Raw genomic sequence first — 24,163 nt, forward strand, 5'->3', positions numbered from 1 at the left:
TGAAAGATCAGTTTATCTTACAGTATCTAATTGGTTACATGAGAAACTGTGACCTGACAATGGATTCAGGAGTTGTGTACGAATGGGAAACATGCTAGTGAATTTGTTACAATAGTCTCTGGCGCCGCTTTGTGGCATTTCTACAAAACTTTAAAGTGGCATTTTCCTGTCGCTCACATTTCAGATCATTGCAGCAATAAAAAATATCTGCAAGTACAGTATTCAGTACTACAATAACTTGAGAGAGTTCATAGATGGCTGCTCTTTAACTTACCGAGACGCTAACCATTGGGGTTAGTGATGTTTTAAATTGTCATGTATGTTTAATTAAGAAAAGCTAAACGTTATTATACGTACATTTAACACAATTAGTGAAGCTTTTACGACACGTGATATTACTATTAACACTATATCTTAAATATCTCAACTGATACTATGGCTATCGCGGGTATATGATCAAAGTGACTATATACTGTATATACTCACGGTTTTGGTGCATGTTTGATACGCATGCACAAATAAGAATGCACTGTTCGCTAAAGCTTTGTCATTTAATTAGCGCTAAGGTTGTGCATGTGTGGTACACATCATTATACCATTTCACACAACGCACCTTGTGGTTTTGAAATGAAAGTGGTGCAGTGAATGAGACAAGAACATTCGCATGGCCACTTTCTGTGGTTTGAGAACAAACTGGATCCCGCCTCGCCTTCATTTATTATGGTGCGTATGACTTGCATCGTGCATGGGAAATATGTCTCTATACATTGCACTGGCGTAAGCAAGGGAGGGGCTGCTGCAAAACTCGCCGATAGAATGAATGCAAAGAGCCAAAAGAACACTTCCTGTTGATGCAAAAATTGCAGCAGCAACTGTCTGACACATCTGGACTGGAGAGGGGGGGAGGCCTGGCCGTGGCTGTTAGCGAACTTGAAGGGGAATGGACAACGTTTAATATCAATCTGCAGCACGGTGAGTCCCCTTGTTTTAATTGTGGCGTGGACTGGTGACGGCGTGCCGCGGTTCGTCATGCCAACGTGTGCTCCGTCTTACTTTGCTAATGGTGGAATGTGGTGCCAGCGATTGCATGCTAGCGCATGCTAGCGTTAGCCACCACCGTTGGGTAACATGGGTTGATCGCTAACTCGGCCGGTGAGCTAGCTAGCCGTATAGCCACCGACATAGTGCCGCTGTCAGCTGTATAAACGATTGTCAATCTTTTGTGCATTATGTACAGCGTGAACCGACTGTCAAGCTTTTTCGCACTGAGTGTACAAAGTGAAGGGTGTGTGAAGCTCCAGTGGGTTTGCTTAAATGCTGGCTAAATGTTAAGCTAGCTAATGGAGTTAGCAAATGTTCGAATGCTGTTTGGTCGTGGTGTGGCACGGCCCTGTGAAGCGATGCACATACAATATGGTAAAAGAATTCAGTGCACCAGTGGTTGTGACGGCCAACATTACTCAGTTGGATTGGACTTTGAGCTGGCGTTCACCCCACTAATGGACAGACTTCCCATTTCTTTTGCTATTGGATAGTAATAAATGGCAATAAAAGTTTGACACAGCACAGATTTGCTGCATTTTGTTTCGACACTCGACGTCCCACGGTTTAGTATGTTGAATTGATGGACTTGACATGAAAAAATGTAAGCATAAAATGTATCACTTGGAATTCAAACCTGTCTGGGCAGCAGACCTATTGGGTTATCATAGCCTATCATATCTTATATTGCAGTTATTGTTTAGTTTACACGGCACCCTTTCACCATGCAGCAAAACAATCTCATTGCCAGTAGTTATGTGTCTTCATGTTCCTGTACCTGTTATGGCAGGAAAGACTAAAGTCCAGCAAAGTCAGGTTATTTAGTACAGCTGAGTTCACCCAGGACACTAGACTATTAAGTTTTAACTCCCACGAAATGATTGAGACTTTTTAGGTGACATCATTTCCCTTGTTGCATATGAAGCCTGGCACATAACCTATGATAACTGTATAATGAGCAATGTGACAAGACTTCCACAAAAATGACTACTCTGTCAAAATGCAAAGTCTGGTTGTATTGGCCATTTCAATCTATGTGCAGAGCACCAATAATTTTGAAAATCAGATGATGGGTTCTGGAGGAATAGTTTTTATGTGTCAGGGAAATTGGATGTGATATGGTCTACTGAAAATGCAGTCAAAAAATGCCCCAAAAAACATATAAGCTAATTATTTGTCAAAATATCTGTACAAAACTTAAAGTGGGGGAAATCAACGCAAACATTTTTTTTCAAGAATATGTCTATGCAAGCCCACTAGTTGGAACAAGGCATTCTGATAAATTTTGCGTTTGTGGAATAAGTGTGAATCCACTCGTTTTCAGCCATCTCTGGGGGCGGCCATTTTGTCTTCTGTCGATTGAAAATGACATCACAACTGCTCACAACGACCAATCACTGCTCAGATTCAGAAAACGGGTCAGCCGTATGACATATCATTGTCATTGACAGTATATTGTAAGACTGGATGTTTTTTTTCGACAATACCAAATGGACAATAGTGAGGTTAAATACATTTGAGTAGGCTTGTTTTGATCAAATCGATCACTGTAATGGTTCATTGACAAAGGAAGGAAGCCGCATCATACGTATGGGGTCAGTTCGGGCAGATTAAGTTCTGCCTACATACAAATTTTGCAAGGTTTTGTTTTTAGCATATTAAGTTAGCGATTACATAACATCATTTTGTTGTGCTGTTAGAGGTGGGCGATATATATCATTATCGATATCATCGTCAATCTTGCTTTCACAATGTGTAATTTTACATTGTCGAGTATTAATACTGCCTCTAAAAGCATAATAACTCGAGTCAGTCGACGGTCACAAAGTATGAGGAAATGCTGAAAATCAGCGTGCATTGACGGCATAGGAGGAGGAAGTGATAATCATTCGCCGAATCAGCTGGCATACCCGGTCACGTGACTCTGTCCGCGCTGCAGACGGGCTGTTTCAAACATGGATGAGTGTCGAGCGGGGATTCATAGCGTGGCGCGGGTCCACGTCGTCCGTAGTCTGTAAATGGTTTGGGGTTGACAAGACTGACGTCGGTGGGAATAACATCGTTAGATGTGCCAAAACGGTCACAGTGAAGAGCAATTCTCTTGCACCACGTGCCATATGGATTACGAGGAAAACTTGGCGACCGCGCAAGCACACTAAACAAAACCTTAAACACACACACTCAGAAAACAGTCGCCGAGTTGAACCAACAAATATAAACACCCACACACTTGCACACACACACTGTACTTTAGCAAGATAGTCAAGCGTGGCATCCTGGATTATCGGTTAACATTCAGTTTACACGCTTTTAGTCCGCATCATTCATAACTAGCCTGTATTCCCGAGGCGGCTTATTAGTGTGGCGGCAGGATACACCCAAACATGAATAAAGTCACAAGTCTACATATCACAGCGATGAATGAGTGGGAAAATGCACTTTTCGGTAAATTGCAGTTTTGTTATTCAACTTTATTCAACAAGATGGCATATTTTTTATTTTATTTTTCCTGAAAAGTTGTCATTTTGGAGGTGGAGGGATTCTGCGTGTCAGTGATTTGTGTAAAATATGTAGGATTGTTCGATATCGCTTTTTTTCAAACAGATACAGAATACTCAACTCTCGAGTATTTGTCAATACCGATACCAAGTAACCGATAACACTGGTACTTTGGATACATAAAATTTATATTAAACCAATGACAAATACATTTAAAGAAAGACCTTTCTGTTTATTTCTGACAAAAGGCATAACAGTAAATTTGCAATACAAAATGCTTAAAATAAAATCAACTATTAACTCAGATATAGGATTCATTTGTAAACATTAACAAAAGTGCAAATTGGAACTGACAACTCTTTGAGTTTTTGTCTTTGTTCAAAATAAATTGAAGCGAAAAATAATACAGGTTCAACTTTTAACTGTTAAGAATGATACTAGGAATTTGAAAATAGGGCTGAGCAAAACAGCTGAAAAAAATATTTCTGTCCATATATGTCCAAGACACAGAGAGCCGTAGTGCTGTGTTTTAAGCAAGTCTTTTATTTTCCCAACTCAAGAATACAAACACGTCTCTCCTCCACACCGTGCCTACACTGCTCTAGTCGGCTTTAGAGGCGCTCAAAACCCACATCATAAAAACGTAAATGAGTGATACCTTCAATGGCAATGAGAAAAATCAGCAATATGCAAAAAAAACTGAAAATCCATGAAAGAATTGGCAAAATAAATTACATGGGGGTGTTTGTGAACCAATAGCAAAGCAATCACTTATTTTAACATCATCATGAACTCATCTTCCTGAACCATTCGAGTGTCCCATACTCAAGTCAAGTCAAGTCAAATTTATGTAGCCCTTAATCACAAGACAATCTCAAAGGGCTTCACATATGCACCAGATCATATACACGACATCCCCTGATCTTAACCCCCAGGAGGGCAAGGAAAAACTAAAAAAACCCTATATGGGGAAAAGTCAGAAACCTTGAGAAGGGACCACAGATGGGAATCCCCCTTCCACAACGATCTGGCTGCAATGGATGCCGAGTGGGCAACATTGAACACAGATTATAGTACTATACAGTGTTTGTTAAAGTGATGTGAAAGTTAATCATATGAAGTGCTGCAGGAAGATGACATCTGTGAAGTGAGCAAGGGCCCAATGGTCAATGTAGAAATCTCCATAGCAGCGCCTCCGAGGATGTGGTCAGCCTCTGATATTGTAGCAGTCAGTTGCTGTTGGATCGAAACAGCAACCTCCAATTCGGTCGTCATCACCTAATTCCCAAGCCTGTGGAAAAAGGGGGCAGAAAAAGAATGGAAGCGGCAGTAAAGAGGCCAAAACAAACAGTTCAACTAAATGCAGAATCGTACAAATAAGTCTTAAGTCGTGTTTTAAACAATTCTACTGAGGTAGTGCCTCTAATATCCGTGGGTAGGGCATTCCAAAGCGTCGGTGCCCGAATAGAAAACGCTCTAGAGCCTGCGAACTTCTTTTGGCTCTTGAGCTCACTGAAAGGCCAGCATTTTGTGACCGAAGGTTTTGGATTGAAACATATGGTATCACAAAGTCGACGAGATAGGAAGGTGCTAAGCAGTGCAGTATTTTGTAGGTAAGTAGCAAAACCTTGAACTCGCATCTCATGTGGACTGGGAGCCAATGCAAATTGGCTAATATCGGAGTAATATTATCGAACTTTCTCGCCCCTGTCAAGAGTCTTGCTGCGGCATTTTGGACTAACTGCAGACTTTTAATACTAGACATGGGAAGACCAAAGAGCAAAATGTTACAATAATCGAGGCAAGACGTGGATTAGAATTTCTGCATCACCATTCGACAGAATTGGACGAATTTTAGCAATATTACGGAGATGGAAAAATGCGGTTCCAGTAATGTTCTTAATGTGCATTTGAAAAGACAGAGTTGGGTCGAATATAACACCACATCATCACTTTGGGTAATAGTACTTTTAACGAGCCACAGAGTGGTGTTCGTAAATGGGTGCCGATGACGAGCAGGGCCAATAATCAACATTTCGGTTTTATCTGAGTTAAAAAGCAAAAAATTGAGAGACATCCATTGTTTAATCTCGGCAAGGCACGCCTCTAAATTACAGCAATTAGCTGTTATCTCAAGCGGCATATATAATTGGGTATCGTCAGCATAACAATGAAAACTAATGTTGTATTTACGTATAATATCACCAAGCGGAAGCATGTAGATGCTAAACAATAGGGGTCCTAGTACGGATCCCTGCGGGACTCCACATGTAACTTTACAAAACTCAGAAGTCGCATTGCCATGAATTACATGGTGCGTCTTTCTGAGAGGTAAGAATTAAACCAAGAAAGTGCTGAGCCTGAGATACCAACACATCCTTCAAGGCATTCTAATGTTGTTATGATCGACGTTGTCAAAAGCAGCACTAAGGTCAAGTAAGAATAGTATTGATGAGGTGTCGGAGTCCATAGCTAGGAGAAGATCATTAGTCACTTTAGCAAGAGCTGTCTCAGTAGGGTGATGGGCTTTAAATGCTGACTGAAGAATTTCAAATCGATTATTAGTGGCCATATAGTCACTAAGATGTTACGCTACAACCTTTTCGAGAATTTTCGCAATAAACGGGAGATTTTAAACCGGCCTATAATTACTGAGGTTCTCTGGATCAAGGTTTGGCCGCTTAAGCAGAGGTCGAATAACAGAAAAGAAGAAAGTCGTAGGATGTGGAGGGAAAAAGACTCGCTCGTTCGTCGTTCGTCTCTCCGGCGAATATGCGGCGAGTCAGCGCGGCGCGGCTAATCTTGAGGCCACTTAGTGATAAGCTTCCAGAAGTAAACTATGTAAGAATTTAATATCAGATGATATTGATTTTTTTTTTTTTACCTATTCAAAATAAGAAAAAAAAGCTCGATAATGAATCAAAAATATTAATCAAGATTATTTTCGTAATAATTGAAATCACTATTATTCAAACGATCATTTATTTTTGGTACAAAACAAGACAATGTGTAAATGTAAAATAATCTAAAGACATTATCAACATTTGGGGGTATTTTGGGGGATTATTTTTATGTGTGTCGTTGCACGTAATCGCTGTGGGCCTACCCAGATGTACGGTGTTACTCTGCTTTGATGAGCAGCAGAAGCAGTGGGTTGTTAACATATGCAGGGATTAATTTGTAGTTAGAGAGCATCGAAGTCTGTTCTCTGCATTTTTTTCCCTGCTGATTTAGTAATACAGCCGTCAACCACACTAGGGCACCATTTGTTCAACTACAACTAGAACTCACAGTCTTAATTTTGACAGCTCTCAAGCGTTTGATGATTTGTTATACAGTAGTTGCTCTGTTTGCATAGGCCAATGATATTCTGGCCTTTCAACTTTTCCGGTGTCTATATAAATATTATTCTCATTCTGCCATTTTATTGTATTACAAAATATAAGCATATTTATGAGTGTCTTATTCCTGCTCTGGGTTTCCATAGCAACCACTTTTAAGAGACAACATTTGAGAAAAGTCACCATGGTCAATTAAAAAAAAAAATACTGTTATACAATAGAGGAAGCATTACATCAGTTTCAAAATGTTGACAAGGATGAGTCTAAGGATTGAGACAGCGAGTCGGAGCAAGAGCAGCCTCACTCCAGTGAAGAGCTGCTGACAGCAACACGGTTAAAGATATTATTAGCTGAGAATAAAATATTGGCTGATAGAGGGGACTGTTAGGGAACGTCAATATAACAAAGTGCAGTGACACTCAATCTCCACACAGTGGTAATGCAATACCACCTGTAACAAACAGGACTTGGAGAGAAGCTACAGTACATCATAATTTACGTTTGAAGATACGCAAACAGACTTTTAATTAATAAAATACCTTTAATAGCTTACTCGAACTGCAAGTAATAATCATTTTAGGTGATGACGTCTTTGCCAAGCACAAGCTGTCAAAATGGGACGGTCTCAAACCCTTCATGTCAAAAATCTTAACGTGGCTTAATATTAGAAAACTAGGACCAATTGCCACCAACATTTACGTGCACATCTCCACTTGTGCCCACTTAACACTTTTTTTTTTTTTTAAATGTAGAAGAGAGTGAAATCACGAGTAAACTTAGGGAAAAGCACTGTGCTAAATAAAACTAAACACTTATATTGGTTTTTAATTTTGTTTTTATTTAACCTTAATCAAAAATGTTTTGTTTTGTGTCTTTAATATGCATAATGTGATCCACACATTCAAAATGGTATGCACGTGGAATGGAAAAAAACTTGAATAATTAGGACTAACATAATTTTTTTTAGCACTCCAAATTAGTATATTCTAACGACCTATGTATGTTATGTATTTTATTGTTAGGTGTTGCCATTAAGGGTTTGTGGAAAATAAGTCATGTTGTGTTAATTTAGAGTGGTGTGATTTCCGAGTTCCTTAACGCAACACTTGGTCCGTGCTCTCAGTGACCGTGAGGCACTCATGATCAGCAAGAGAACAAGTTTGATGTCAACTGCGGGTATACAACAACTGTGTTTTGGTTTTTAATAAATGTCAGTTTGTTGACTCATTCCTCCATAATCGCTAGTACACACTACAATATGTTAACGTACCACAACAGGATATGCGTGCCGTGTTCCATCAGAAACCGGCACACGGGAGTCTATGTCCTAACTCCAGCTAGCTTCCAGGAACGACTGTCCCAATGTGAGAAATAAAATCGGGCATCGGCCACAACGTGCTTCCTTTTTAGATGCTCGTTTATCACCGCCGTGCTGCTATGAAAGGGAGATTTACATCATTTTAAGTATTTTGTGAATGTCCCCAGCCTTCGGACTGTGTTGCTAACGCTAACGCTACGACACCATTACCCACAATGCTTCTGTTAACATCACGGACGACCCGGTTCACCACTACTGCGCATGTGCTTTGCACACATTCAAGCATCAACCTTATATCTTGATCTTATTTTATCTTTGTTATTTTCACAATTCTTGGGACTTATTGGGTTAACCTTGGATCTCTGTTATTGTATTTCATGCCATGTCATGTGGAAATGTGTATTGGTACAAAAGAAGAAAAAATGAGTACCAGTAATTGCTTCCTTGTAGTTCTGTTTTTCTCTGCTGTGAAAAGTCAACGTTAAATATAACTATAAATATAAATAACTATAATATAATAACGATAAATTAGTAATAAAGTAAAACAATGTGGTGCCGTGCATGGATGGACTACACACTTATAATGAGAACAAAAGAAAGTTGTGATTGAACTTTAATATAATATTTTTTTGCAGATTGGGAAGAATTTGTGCCTTTAAGTAGTGTGAGCTTACCCGTGTGTATGTGTTTAATACACATAATGGAGCCATATTGAGTGGAAGATCGAGCCCGAGTTTTTACTTTACTTCTACTTTACTGAAGTTTCAATATAATTTTAAACAGCACAATTGCCGGTGCATTCTGGGTTGTTTCACAAAGTCAGGAACTTGTAAATGCACTGCACCATTCTGCACATGCACTGCACCATTCTGCACATGAATCGTTTTTCTTCAGTTAAAACATTTTAAAGTTTAAAGAGAGAAGACAAATCAGAATCATGATTCGGATTTTGATTAATCAACCTGCCCTAGTGTGTGGTACAAAATAAATAATTGGCGCAGGCAGATGTAGCTTTCTTTGTGATGTAGCTGCTTGTCAGTTCTGAAGAGCTGCTGGAAATCAGCTGGCTGGTCACAGTTCAACCATGCAGCAGTGTTCACTGGTCCAAGGGTTGCTGTGAAGTGGATGGTTTTGGCTGCCAGCCCGAATCATCCCTAACACTTGTCGACGCTTGACCTGTAAATTATAAAAATGTAAACAAGTTGCAAATCTTATATATTTGTAGCTGCATTGTGAAGTACAGGATAATACTTTTATTCACCTTCCTTGCTGTATTTGGATGATCTGTAATTTATAGAAATGTGCACAATTACCACACATTTTTTTATTGTTGCGACAGAATTCCCCACCTCTTTGTCTTTCTCACTCTCTCACACACACGCACACGCACACCCACCCACACACACACACACACACACAAACACTGTTTAAGCCCTTATCCCACTGATGGGCGAACGTTTGCAAGTGTTGGCAAAGATAGCAAAATGTGCATTCATGTCAGGGTTCGTTCAAGGTCACAAACGTTCTCTTGACATTTGCCAAACGTTTTAATGTTTTTTCTTGTCACAAGGAAATTTTGAACGTGTTCAAAATGTGACAAGAAAAGCAGAGGCAAACATTTCCGGAGAACATTTGCGACCTTGAGCAAACCCTGACGAACCGTGATGAGAACGCAACATTCGCTACCTTTGTAAACATTTGTCCCTCAGTGAGATGGGGGCTGTACATTTACCCAGCTTTGTCTCTCTCACGCACACACTGCTTACATTTGCACTACTCATTTATTCCTTATTGCTCAGCTTCCAATTTACTGAATAAATAAAATGAACGTAGTGGTTTTAGCAGAGCAGACCAGACCTAATGACTCTTTTATTTTTTATTCTTTTTTTTTTTTTTTTAATTATGCACTGAACTGAAAGAATGACAATACGCAAGTCTGCCTATCTACCTAGCGATGGTGCACATGAACACCGCAGTTATTTGTCCACATTGACAAGATGCATGATCCGGACATACTGCATATAAGTATTACTAGCAACTTTATAGTGTAGTAGGTGCATATAACCGATTGCTGAGGGCATAAGAGGTGAGCTAAGAAACTTGTATAATTATAGAGACTTATATTCTGACCTGGATATTACACTTGCATAAAGTACCTTTGATACTGGTACTAGAATGATGCCATGGCAAAGAAAATAAACATCAGTGGTGCAACTTCAAATTATTTTTATTGGTCTTAGATAAAAACATTTAAGGATACTAATAAGAATTATTGGTGCACCGATCGATTGGCCACCAATCATGATCAATCGATGCAGTATGTGATCGGCTTGTGTTGATCAATGCCTTAAAGAATCACCCGCACCTCGTACATTGCAGCCTACAGCGTGTGTGCAGTGTAGCATGCCTTTCTCCTTTCCATAACCCATTAAAGCCTAATGTGCCTGGCTCAACAACTCCCCAAAACCGAAGGTCGTCTTTGGAATTATCCTTGAAAACCTGAAGTTTTCCCAGAAATTTGCAGCCCCTGTAGCAGATAGAAACATCATTCCAAAGGAATTTGAGACCTTAAACATGTGGCTTTCACACAGGCCCGTGTTTATTCATCTTTACTGTTTCAATCAAAGATGTAAAAATAAAGTGTCAGTGCAAGAGAAGCATTATTTTTAATTTAAAAAAATCGAGTGGTAATTACCATCCTCTACTCTGTTACAAAGACGTCGATATTGTCATTGCCGCTTCTGCAGGCAGGGCCAAGTAGACAGAGCGAGAGAAGGGCGCTGTAGCAAGCCAGAACAAACCAGTTTTTAATTGATCAGCCTTTAAATTAAAAAAAAAATTAAATAAAAAAAAAAAAAAGCAGATGCCTGGCCGATAATCAGTCTATCACTAATACAGTCAAACCCCAAATTATTCATACGCCAGGGGTATTTCGGGCATGCTGTAGCTCCCCAAAGGGTGTGACCAAATCATGTGCTGGTGTGACGAGCTGAAGAAGTTGCTGCCGGTGGGAAAATTGGCATAGACCTGTGTGTGCGTGTACCCACACATATACTATAACAGGTAGATTGTCATAAAAATCCTTCTACATCAGATGAATTAAGAGACAGTCCTTTGCATGGTTGCTGTGCCGTAGTATGTACTATTTAACACATAACAGATTGAATATGTGTGATTGAATGTGTATATACATTTGTATATACACATGTTACTGCGTATATTTACATAGGTTTGATCCTGAATGTTTGCCGTTAATGTTATACATTAATGGCTACATTATGACCTATATCTTTGCTGCTGGAACACTGAAAATTTCCCCACTGTGGGATCAATAAAGGCCTTCTTATCTTATCTTATATATTCATTCTGAACACTGCCACATTCTCAACTATGGAATGAGGTGAACCAATTCAACCTACAGTATTTATTTAGGTGTCATCATTTCACATTCCAAAAAAGGCTTTGTAAAAGGACGCACAGATTTGGCCACGTCCCTCCCATTTGGAGGGTTCTGTTCTTTCAAAAGACGATGATAGCTTATTGCTGTGTTTACAAACAGAACCATTTGAATCGCGAGCTGCAAGGTAAAGGTAAGACTGTCGCTCACATGATAAGAGCAGTAAATGCATTTAAAGCAAAGATGAACATTTTTTCGGCGCATTTAGAAAGCAAAAAATGCTGCACTTTCCCTCTGTGCGGTCAGTGATATATGACAGTGCTTCTGCACCTGCAGCTTTGGATCAAGCACTAAACAAGTACTCCCAAGTCTTAAACAGACTAGGACAGCAATTTGAAGACAGGTTATGTGACTTTGGTCAACTTGAACCATGTGTGTCATTCATTCCACATCCCTTCATGCAGTTGGACATGACATCCACTGCTGAGCAGCTTGTTGGAATAACGGCCACGGCTCGTTGGAAGTGCTGCTATGATGAGTGATATTTTAAGTCATTGGTTTTGGTCCTTGAGAATGTCTTCACATGAAAATGACCGTTAACCATTTATTTATTAACTAGCGGCAATTTATTTAAAAATACATGTATGTGCATTGTGCATTGTTGAAAGGTTACTGTTAAGTAGGGGTGGGAATCTATGGGTACCTCACGATTCGATCCGAGTCCGATTCAGAGGCCCACGATTCGATCAGATTCTTACGATTCGATTCGATTCGGATGCATCACTACAATGGCTTGCATTTTATAGTTAATCTAAAACACTGGTACCTTTTTTTTTAACAATTGCATAACTCAAGGAAGAGTAAGGATTTATAGTTCACTCTGACTTTTATTAAAGTAGCAAGACAACCTTGCATACGTGTGTCAACACAAATTACAAAACGTGCCAATGGCAGCATTTGTTGTAACAAATATCTGTAACTTCTCCTATAACAAAAAAAGTATCAAAACATATTTAAACTTAATCTGATTTAGCGTAACCTGTATTTTAATACTTTAAGTGCAATATGCATCGTCTGATTGACATTACTGTCTAACTTAGCAATGAACACTGCTTTTATTTAACCTAATGCAGCACCGGGTGTAGTATATTTTCTTTTAAATGATATTGCAATTTGCCCTGCAATTGGCTGGCAACCAGTTCAGGGTGTACCCCGCCTTTTGCCCGAAGACAGCACCCCCGCGACCCTCGTGAGGATAAAGCGCTTTAGATAATGGATGGATGGATGATATTTCAATTGGTGACCTTTATTTCACATGTAGTTTATGTTGGACGTGATATTGTGCATTACAGCAGAGGGCAGTGTTGAACATTGTGTGAAAAATGACTGTTGGCGAAGTCAACCAGAGAGCAAGAATGTCCCTGGGCGGACAAAAACAAAAGAGGACGAGACTGAAGAAAGAAAAAGGCGCGCGGTGCTGTAGCGACATGTCTGGTAGAAGTACTGTACTGTGTATTTCCTCTGTTAAGAGCAATAAAAGTTCGAGCTCATTCCACAGTTTACTGTGAGTGGTGTAATTAACACTAACATTAAGCCCTGAGAAACTGCCATCAAACAGAACAGCTTTATTATTCGAAAAATAAAGCAGCATATTTTGTAACAATAAATAACAGACTTTAAACTTTAAACAAACTGTTAATCTTGCAGAAGGTGTGCATATTCTAGGTTTTTGTGTGAGGAAAGAAGTAATCTACATGCTCAGGTGTTATTTTACCGCGCGACGGGAATTTTATATCCAGCGTCACTGTCTGCAACAGGGCTGCGAAAGCCCCTTCCTTCCACAACCGATTCGGGCGCAAATCTGATGCAATGTACTCTGCAATGGATTTGGTAATTTTTCTTACTCTTTTGGAGTTTGGTGGGTTGCGAGAGCACCTGACAGAATAAATCGGCTGTTATCATCTCCGACGGGTTGCAGCACTCAACTCTGGGTGGTAACGTGTCATCTTTGTTGGGTTCCCGAAATATTTTTATCAACGTCTCACACTTAATAAAGAAATGAAATGTCTCCAAACCGATGCTTTTAAGGAGGATTGCGCCGCTCGTGTGGTGTTATGCTTGTCCTGCCATCTTGTCACGTAAGCCTGGGCACAGATTTCTGACGTATAAACGCACGTAATCTTTTAAAAAAAAGATATATATATTTTATGCTTTAAACATCGATTATTAACTCAGAATTGATGCAGAATCGTTTTAATAAAACAAATGATGAAATGATTATCGTTCCCACCCCTACTGTTAAGTAAAGAATTCTGTGAATGCTTTATTCTTTGAAGTATTAATATTAAACACTCCCATGCGAAGTCGCACTCTAATGTTCCTGACAGAATTTTAAAAATAGAAACATTTACATAAATTGTTCAGAAAGTACATTTCTGTCAGTCGACATCTCAGTGAATGTGATTGTCATAATTTTTTATAAGTTAAGCGCTGGTGCAACCAAGTAAAAAGCTGGGCGCGTCAGTTTACAACCAGGACAAAAACAGTCTAGAGCCCTGCTTTAATTTATTTTACATGTATTTTTATTCAAGTGCAGTACATTCTCATGTTTGAGGTTGAATTTATGTATGAATTAATATTTGGAATAAATGGGTAATATTTTCTCATACCTACTGTTGCTGACTATTGTTACTTGTTTTAATAGTATAACTTGATCAAATCTCTTTTCACAATACATTAGGGATGTACCTATTCACTCAAGCCCGGATTCTATTCGATTTTTGATTTTCAGTTGCAGATTTCGATTTTGCACTAATACTATGAATAGGGCTGGACGATATGGCTGAAAAGTATATCACAATATTGTCGATCTCGAAATATATTGAATTATTTATTTATTTAGTTTTGACTACTTGAACCCAGGGGGAAAAAAAAGGTTGAATTCAGGTAATTTTATTTTAACATATCGCCGCTGACGTACAAAAAACACGTACCGTAGTTTGTAAGTCACACTGGAGTATAAGTATAAGTCGCCCCCCGTAAGTCGTATTTTTTTTTCTTTTTCGGTCGTAATTATCTGTTCTCTCCTCCGCTCTCGTGCGTGCGTGTGTGTGTGGCTGGCTGATGATACATGCCCATGCACCGCCAGACACGGCGCCTTTTAAAGGAACAGTACACTATTTTGTATAGATGGATTGATAAGATAGTCAAATTGTCTATTTTAATTACTTATTCATGCATTTTAATAGCTTTTAGGATTTATCTTTATGTTCATTATGTGGGTTAAAATAACATGTGAAATGATATACAGGTAACAGGCAACACAAAACAATAATATGTTAACAATTTCACACCTAAGTCGCTTCGGAGTATAAATCGCACCCCCGACCAAACTATGGGGAAAAAACGTGATTTATAGTCCGGAAAATACTCTATGTCCAATTTGGGATTTTTAAAAAAATGATCACGTTAATGCGATGTTTGAAATGTGGAAACACCGTTCACGTAAAAATAAGAAAAATGGAAAAAAAAAGGACGAGTGTTTTTCACAGGACAGCGACGATATAATACTTAGACATATCATATCAGTCAATATTGATAATTATTTATTTTCTTAACCTATTTAAAAAAAAAAACAATTAACTATTTTTGTGTACATTGCTATGTAATGTAATGTGCAGTTTCTTCTCCACCAGTGCATTATAAATGCTTATTTGCTTTAGATGCTACCCCGAAGCAGTATTGTTGATACATAGTTAATGAGGGCTGCACGATTTTAGGAAAAAAAAAAACTAATTGTGATTTGTGGTACAGTGTATATATTTCAAGGTATCCTGCCAGATATTTTGAGCTGAATGTTTTCTTACAATTGCTAGGCAAACGTGATGTTATAAATCAAATTAAGACAAAGTTTTGTTTTTATTTTTTTTTTTCATAATGAAAAAGACTTGAAGTGCAATTTGAGGCGCCTTTCTTAAAACATGGACAGAACAATACAAAGTAATCTAGGTCCACAATATAGAAGAAGAATTTAAAAAAAAAAAAAAAAAAAAAAAAAAAAAAAAAAAAAAAAGGGAAGCCAAGGAGCAGCTGTTGAAATACCAGCGAAAGATAACGGCTGCTAGCCACTAAGGCCGGACACTTTAGCCGTATCATACAATGACAGCGTAATTAACTAGAGGTTTGTTCGTGTCCTAAATTAGCGACTGAATATGATTTCGAGACAGCGTTGTGTTGGTGTTGGTAGCAAGCATTAAAACTTCGGATACGTCGATCACGGTCAAGTCAAGTTTGCCGTTACGCTACCACGTGGGCCAACTTCAAAGTAAAAGTTCACTAAGGCTATTGCATTGGCATTAATGACCCAATGTATTATTTGGTAAGCTTTATTTTGAAATTAGCCTTTGTGGAGGCGGTGTGTTCGTATGTTTGCGAAACGCTCTTGTACATGCAGCTTACGTGAACGCGCACAGTTGTTTTCACCAACCATTCTCGATCCTTACCAATCAAAGATGATTCGTCCACTGCACCACTAGTGTGTACAGGTACGCAAATGCTCGTCGTGACGCAAATGATGGTACGCATCAGTGATTTCTGTTTGCTCATTTGTACCTGCGTACCAGTTATGTGCACCCCTGCACATAGAGTATGTTATGGTGTTGACTGCAGGCGCCGTTAAGCGCAGACTACCGTTAACTTGTCGACAACACTGACTGGCCAGTGCTATTAAGACCCAACCATCGGCAAATCTGGTTGGCTAATACGCCAATCACTCAAACGCCCAAAAATGAAAAGTGATGTAAAACCACACTGTCTTGCGATTAGATTATTACACTAGGTCAAACCTCAATGTCGATTACAACACGCAAACTTTTGCTTCATAAAAGCAGCAAGCTACTCCGTGCTCTTACACAGTCTCGCTCACCCCCTCCCTCCTGCCAATCAGTCACCGGCCCCTCCCTCTCCCCTCTCACAGCCGCTGGTGTCTGCTCTGAAAACTCTAACAGGCAACATGGAGGAGACGACAGCGGCAGTGGATTTAGTCCCCAAAAGAAAGTCAACATCCAAAATATGAAAGTATTTCGGCTATAAAAAGGAAGATTCAGAACAACAAAACATCCTTTGCCAACAGTGTCTTGCCGTTGTTGCTGCAATCGCCGTCACAAGCCCCTGTATGAGCAGTTCAAACTTAGAAGTGGGACCCGAGGTGAAACTTCATCTACTCAAAAAACAATTACAGACGCCTTCGCCAGCATAACTCCTTATGATAAGAAGTCCAAACAGCACCTACAAATCAAGGATGCAATATGTTTTACAGACCATTTTTGTTATTGTTATATTTTTGTGAACAACTCAGGGGACTAATGCACGTGCTCTTTAATTTTTAATATTTTTGTTCTAATTTTGTTTTAATTTTTTTCTAATTACAACTTTGCTGCAGTTTCACAAAGTTGTTTTTTTTTTATCTTAATGTTATATTTTTGTAAACAACTCAGGCGCTAGTGCACCTGCTTTTTAATTTTTAAATATTTTATAGTTTAGTTTAAACTCTGCTGCTGCTGCTTTAGAGGTTCTTTAATTTCTTCTATTTTTTTAAATGACTCAATGGTCATGTGCACCTGCTCTTTTTATTTTTTTTGTTTAAAATATGTTTAAATATGTTTTAATATTTTGCTGCTATTTACATTGAAGTGTGAAATACAATGTTAAATAATCTATTATGTTACAGAGACATGACCTCTGTGATTCCTTTTATATACAGCAATCATCATTCACAGATGAACCCCCTTAGTCTGGATTAAACGATATTATATGAATACAATGATGTCAATGGTGAGTTAACCCAATTATTTCCAAACAAATCTATTCAAGTCATCTGGTGAAAATTCTATTTTAATATCGCAATATATATCGTAAACCCCCTAAAAATCGCAATGTCATTTTTTTCCAAAATCGTGCAGCCCTAGTATTAAGTAATTTTGTGAAATGCGTGTGGCGATCAAGCGTTGCCGGTCCGTTAATTTGGAATGACCTCCCACGAAATGTTAGGCAAGCACCCTCTCTGAGCATTTTAAAAACTTGTGTTAAAACACATTTTTATTCTTTGCATGCCCACGAGTCACTACCCTCGTGAGGTAAGCGGTTTAGATGAGACCCTGCATTGTTTTAGTGTTTTATTGTATCTATTGTCTTTGTTATTAATTTATTAACTGTCATTGTTTTTATACGTCTGATTTTTACTTCATGTACAGCACATTGTATGCAGCTGTGGTTGTTTGAAAGTGCTCTATAAATAAAGTTGAGTTGAGTTGTTGCTTTCAGCTGGTGGACACAAAAGATAGTCTGTCTTAAAGCATACTGTATGCGTTAGTGGTAACCATTTTTGCCTTTAAAATTCCAAAACACACCCATTTGATTGCTTCAGGGAGCCTTCGCCTTAAATAACACCAAGTTCCAGGCAAAAACTTGTTTGTGCAGTCATGGCAGATCAACTTCACTGCAGAACATTCAACTGTTTTGACAGTACTGGAATTTCTAGCTTTGACGAAGCACTACAGTGTAAATTTTCCTACCAATTGAAAGAGAAGATTTTTCTCCCCCCCCCCATATTGTTTGGCATTTACGTTCTCCCCGTGAATATGTGAGTTTTGTCGGGTTTCTTCAGAAATTCCTGAAACATTCAGTACAGGTTTATTGAAGGATAAATTGCACATAGGTGGGAAGGAGTGTTAGTCTATCTGGGTCTAACTATTCGTTTTAACTATTCACCTATTGGTTGATCGACATTTCAGTGCAGAAGTCTACAAGGTATGCCTGGACTGCTGGCAAGCCACAGCTAAAAGTCTTGTGTCTTGACGGTCAACAACATATGACTCTCAATGGCGGTAAATATGGATTCGATTGTGGATGGTCATGCTGGCGGGCGTCAGGGGACTTGCTGCCTGCTTTAATATTTGAATACAGTCAAATATCAGTTTATTCATATTTTATTTTATTTTTTTCAATTATATTTTTTATATTTGTTTTTAGTTTGACTTTTATTTCTTTTTGATTTTGGCTATTTTGGTCCTCCATATGCAACAGCCTCACACAAAGTTAGCTGTAATACGCTCCAGCTCATCCTTGACCCTGGACAGGATAAGTAGCAGAAAATTAACGGTTATTATGGATATATTATCAGTTTAAAAGAAAAATACAATGATTTTATTTCTATTCTGTTTCAGTGTGAATTAGTCAAACATTTAAACAGAAAATCACCTGCTGATATTTCACCTGCCAGGTAGAGCTGGCCTGAAAAATGTATCACGATATAAGTATCTTATTTTTTATTTTTTTTTACGAAGCTTGGAAACGATATTTACTTGAGTAAAATCTTGGAATTAATGTGGGGAAAAAAATTAGAGAATATTTCGATTCAAAGACTGTTCTAACAGCATTCTTTTATACTTGAATACGATTATTTTCCTGTAAAATATAACAGCTGAACGATACACCAAAGACGTTAAACTAATATGGTATTTAAATTTGGCTTTGCGAAGTGTGCAAATTATTTTGGATTTCTCCAATGAGCCGTCGAGCAACTTTTTAAAGTAAAACTACGTAAAAGTCTGTCTTTGCAACAGTGACTCCAAGTTTGGCTGCACAGTGAGCAGAGGTCAGCTGCTACAGGAAGTAAATAAAACTGAGTTAACTGAGTTAATTTATTTAACGCGTTATAAAATTTAAATTAATCACCATGCTTTATCTTTGACAGCCCTAGTTATAATGCAATCTTAAATATTCTGTGATGTCCCCTGGCGGGCTCCGTCGTCTGGTGACCGACAATGGTTATGTTGGCAGATAATTGCTATCTTGGCTGACACTTAAACAGTTGTAAACAATTCAGGCCACTCACGATACTCCCAGCCAAGGGTTAGGGGTTAGGGTTAGTCTTTCTCCCACAGCATCACGCACAGACTCTGGTGGGGTGGGGTAACGTACTGTGAAATGTAAGGACGGACGGAAGCATTTTAAAAGGACGAGATCGAACAGGTACGTAGGACAATTATTTTTATGAATAAGGGCGGAGGGACGATGACCGACGGATGCCCAGGTCGTGGACGAAGGACCAATCGGGGTAATAGGGTAAAGTGCCCATCTGCCAATGACAATCATCTTGCGGAAGGTGAGAAGGAGGAGGGACACACGCAAGAAATCCACTTCCATGGTCACTGTCGAGTATATATGGGCGGTGTTTTGAACATTACATGACCATATTTATCATTTCAAAATTACCAGTAGATAAAATAGCAGAGCTTGTTGTGAAAATGTACAACCAGCCAGTATTCAGGTTTCAGGTATTCCAGAGGCCCATTTCCATATAACCAATTAAAAATTCGACAATCCACCCATTTTAAAATTCTGAAGGTTTTAATTTCTACATACACGCACCGTGCACTGAAATACATGATGGTGTTAACTTTTTATCTCAGACTATGTCTATGTGTCTGGAATGTACTACATTGTTCTTTCCCTTGCCAAACTAAAAAATGTTGCCAGACCTGTCATGCATTATTCAAGCCAGCCATACACCGAGCATCCCGACTGGACATTACTTTGGCTGCGGGTCGAAATACGAATCAAAAGTGAACGGCTTTGCAAAAACATAAGTTATGGCCGATCAAAATGTCAGGGAATATCACATGATATGTTTCAAAAGAAATAATGTTAAAAATACTTAAAGGGGAGTTTTCAGTTAAGCTTCATACAGTATCTCTAATCCTCAAATGCACGACCGCGATTCAAACCTGGCCATTCATAATGAGATGCAATTATGAAACTGTGCACTTATGATCAATAGTCGCGGAGAACGCTGTCCTTTTCCAACAAAATAGCAGTGCTAGCAAAATTAAACTTTCATTTGTACTGTAAACAAGCTAACGTTAGCCACGACAGTTAGTAGTATGACTTATACGTCATAAAGTGTTACTATTAGGGCTCGACCGATAGGAATATTCTGATGCTGACACTTGGCAGAAAAAAAAAGTGATTAGCGATTAATCAGGCGATTAATAAATATGTAATGCATGAAATAACTTAATTTCCTATTGAACATGTGTGTATATAGAATGTTTATTTGGATATGTAAGTACACAATTTTTGATTTTTGTAATTACCTGATGTAAATGAGAGAGTGCTTTGTTTGGGCAGGACGTGAATTATTGGGGTTTCACTGTAGTTTTTCACTAAATGTGAAAAAAAAAAAATCAATAAATTGTGTTGTTAAAAAAATTACATCCTTTTTGGTCCCCTATATATTCCAACAAAGCATTTTTCCTTAAAATGACATGAAGTGCATCGAAATGTTCTATTATCTTTTTTCCATTTGTTGATAAAATGCGTATTTTGTATAGAACATAATAAATGAATTTAAAAATGAATACTAAATATAATGAAACACAAATATCCAGTGGCCAGAAAGAGTCCAAATCAAAATTGCTGTTAAAGATAAAGATTCATGTCTAATTGATTGACAGACCCATGGAATGACTTAACTGATTCACATAAAATACATTGAAGGAAACAAAGTTGTGATACAGCTTTCTGTGTAGTAAACTAGGGCTGCATAATATATTAAAAAATATATATCAATATCGCGATAATGGCCAATGCAATACGCACATTGCTAAGTCATGCAGTCATTTCCTTATGGAATTGTATGCTTTTAACTGAATTTGACCTGTCAGTTACAAACTTATTGTAAATATGCACCGCCACACAATAGTTGGACATTATCTAGTGTAATTACAATTAATTAGCCAATTAGCCAAGAACACATTGAGCTTGCTTATTTTGCCACATGAAAGAAAGAAAAACTTAGAGAAGAAAAATGTCATTTCCTTAGGTACATGTTAAATATCACAATAATATCGATATTGCTATTGTCAATATCCATACCACATATCGCAATATTGTGCAGCCCAATAGTAAACTGTGAATGAGATCACCTATACTTGTGTACAAAATTGTTAATGGTTAGGGTACGAGGAGCATGAAAGTGAAGGGCAAAACAACTGGCAAACATTGGCCAGGGCTATAATCGGCTCATTTAAACTGCCGGCCAATTGAAAGGTTGGACCCGAGGTACTCGAACATTAAAATGTATCCGTTTGTTTTAGTTTTTTGCAATGTCCAATCAATTGATCAACAAGAGGTGATAAACATGCCTGTAGAGCAGTGATTTTTGCTAATTCCATTTCACTTCTGAATGTTTTCATTTGGGATTTTATGGTGATTACAATTCTGCACCATCTGTTGTGGCATTCAAAAATATAAAATAAGCCAAGCAAAAAGCAAGGGATGTCAATCGCAACACCTTTTCTGAATTTTGTTTTGTTTTTTTGTGAGACTTTGGAGGTGAAACCTGACATTTTTGCGTAAACTCCTGTACCGCTTTACAGGAATTTAGAGGGTCCTCTGCTCTTAAAAACAAAAAAACGAACGCTTTGTTCATTAGTGCATAAAGTAAACCTTTCATTTCTGAAATGGTTTGAATCGTTTAAATTAGACAAAATGAAAGACCCCTTTGTATTTCTTCACTAATGTTTTTTGTTTTTGTCTTTTCCCCTCAGGAGGTTGACAAACTGGAGAAGCATATTCAAGAAATGGACGACGGCAGCTACATCGAGTTTGATGTGCCGGAGTTCAGCAACACTGTCCTGACTCAGCTCAATGAGTTGCGACTGCAGGGCAAGTTATGTGACATCATTGTTCACATTCAGGGTCAGCCATTTCGCGCCCACAAAGCTGTCCTGGCAGCGAGCTCACCCTACTTTCGAGACCACTCAGCTCTCAGCACCATGAGTGGCCTTTCGATCTCAGTCATCAAAAGCCCAGAGGTGTTTGAGCAGCTTCTTGCATTCTGCTACACAGGCCATATGTCCCTGCAGCTCAAGGACATTATCAGTTTCCTCACCGCTGCCAGTTTCCTGCAGATGCAGGTCATTATTGACAAGTGTACTCAGATCCTTGAGAGCATCCACTCCAAAATAAGTCTCCCAGTTAATACCTGCAGCCCAGAGAAGGATGATTCGCAGACCAGTCGCAATGGGGTCAACGACAGCAACCTCTTTGTCAACCCCACGCAGATCTCCCCCCCTTACTACTCCCGTCAGAGTCATGCAGGACAAGAAGCACGCTTGGATCTTGCAGGAAAAGGCCTTGGTCGTGGGCGACTGCAGCAAGAGGAAGGCCAGTCGGATCGCGGCAGCACCGATAGTGTGTCAGAGCATGACGCGCCCATGGAAGGAGAAATGGAGCAAGTGGAACTAATTGGCAAAGATGGGCAGGTAACAGATGTGCATGTGAAAGTGGAGAAAACGGAGAGGCCTACCTACTCGGATAGTTCCTCCGCTGGTGATGATGGTTACCACACAGAGTTGGTCGATGGAGAGCAAGTTCTGGCTGTTAGTGTGGGTTCTTATGGTCCAGTTATCCAGTCTGCTGCCTATTCCTACTCAGGGCTGTCTTCCCCCTGCTTTGTTAACCTCAGTAGCTCCAGCCCATCCCGTTCCATACTCAGTGGCTTCAGAGGTGGTAGGGCCAGAGCAAAGCGCCCACTGGCCATCCCGGCAGCGGTACTGAGTCACATCAAACAAGGTGCAGATGACAGCGAACCCGCTGTGGGACCCACAATGTTGGAGAACGACGTGCGAGAGCGTAGTCTGAGGAGTCAGTGGTACCCATACAACGAAAGACTCATTTGTGTCTACTGTGGTAAGACCTTCAATCAGAAAGGGAGCCTCGACCGTCACATGCGTCTGCATATGGGCATCACCCCATTTGTCTGTAAATTCTGTGGCAAGAAGTATACAAGGAAAGACCAACTGGAGTACCACATCCGTGGCCACACGGACAATAAGCCGTTCCACTGCCAGATCTGTGGAAAATGCTTCCCTTTTCAGGGCACCCTTAACCAGCACCTGAGGAAGAAGCACATGGGAGCGTCCGAGGGCAGCAATCATATGGACTCCCCGGAGAGGACGGAGGGAGGCTCTGGTCCGAAAGACCAGGATGATACCGCTGAGGGGATAGCCTATGAGGCACAATATGCGGAAGAGGCACCAGCCAATGATATGGAGGAGAGTTCCAAATGCACTCCAGAAGAGGCTCAGGCATCCAGATGTGATTATTAGAATCTGCTTCAGGTTAAAGAAGCTTTAAGAAATGTTGATTTCAAATCAACTTAAGGATTTTTCCAGCTCCCTCTACTATGGACGTTTCTTACTTTAAGGGGTGCTACCAATTTTGTGAACGCTAGGTGTCAAATGCAGAGAAAAGCGAGTTACTTCGGGAGCTACATCTTACTATTTTTGCTGAGGTCCCATTTATCTACCCCCAACCAATACCCCACTTCCCTTCCCCCCCAAGATGATTTCTCTTTATATCTTTCCATGTTTTTAGAAACATATTTACAGAGTTATATAGGCATGTTGCAATAATTGAAAATGTGAAAGCTCTGGTAAGATGCTTGTCATATCACCTTTTTACCTGACCTGTTTTTGCACATACGGCCACAGGAGGTCACTC

The 24,163-nt window shown here is 39.2% G+C and overlaps 1 protein-coding gene across 2 annotated transcripts; it reads left to right on the forward strand.

Annotated features, from left to right (window-relative positions):
- The first annotated feature begins 663 nt into the window (after positions 1 to 663).
- On the forward strand, positions 664 to 24,163 carry zbtb34 (zinc finger and BTB domain containing 34). 2 transcript variants are annotated; one of them, XM_086031033.1, is made up of 3 exons: positions 664 to 723; positions 867 to 972; positions 22,207 to 24,163. In XM_086031033.1, the coding sequence occupies exons 1-3, from the start codon at positions 665 to 667 to the stop codon at positions 23,767 to 23,769; spliced, it is 1,728 nt and encodes a 575-aa protein (XP_085887159.1). In that variant the 5' UTR covers position 664; the 3' UTR covers positions 23,770 to 24,163. The 2 variants fall into 2 exon arrangements, with proteins under 2 accessions (XP_085887159.1, XP_085887160.1); XM_086031034.1 differs by lacking the exon at positions 867 to 972 and having other exon boundaries at positions 694 to 723.

Source organism: Filicampus tigris, chromosome 5 (genome assembly GCF_054856515.1).
Source record: "Filicampus tigris isolate MCC_2025a chromosome 5, RoL_Ftig_1.0, whole genome shotgun sequence".
Classification (NCBI taxonomy): Eukaryota; Metazoa; Chordata; class Actinopteri; order Syngnathiformes; family Syngnathidae; genus Filicampus; species Filicampus tigris.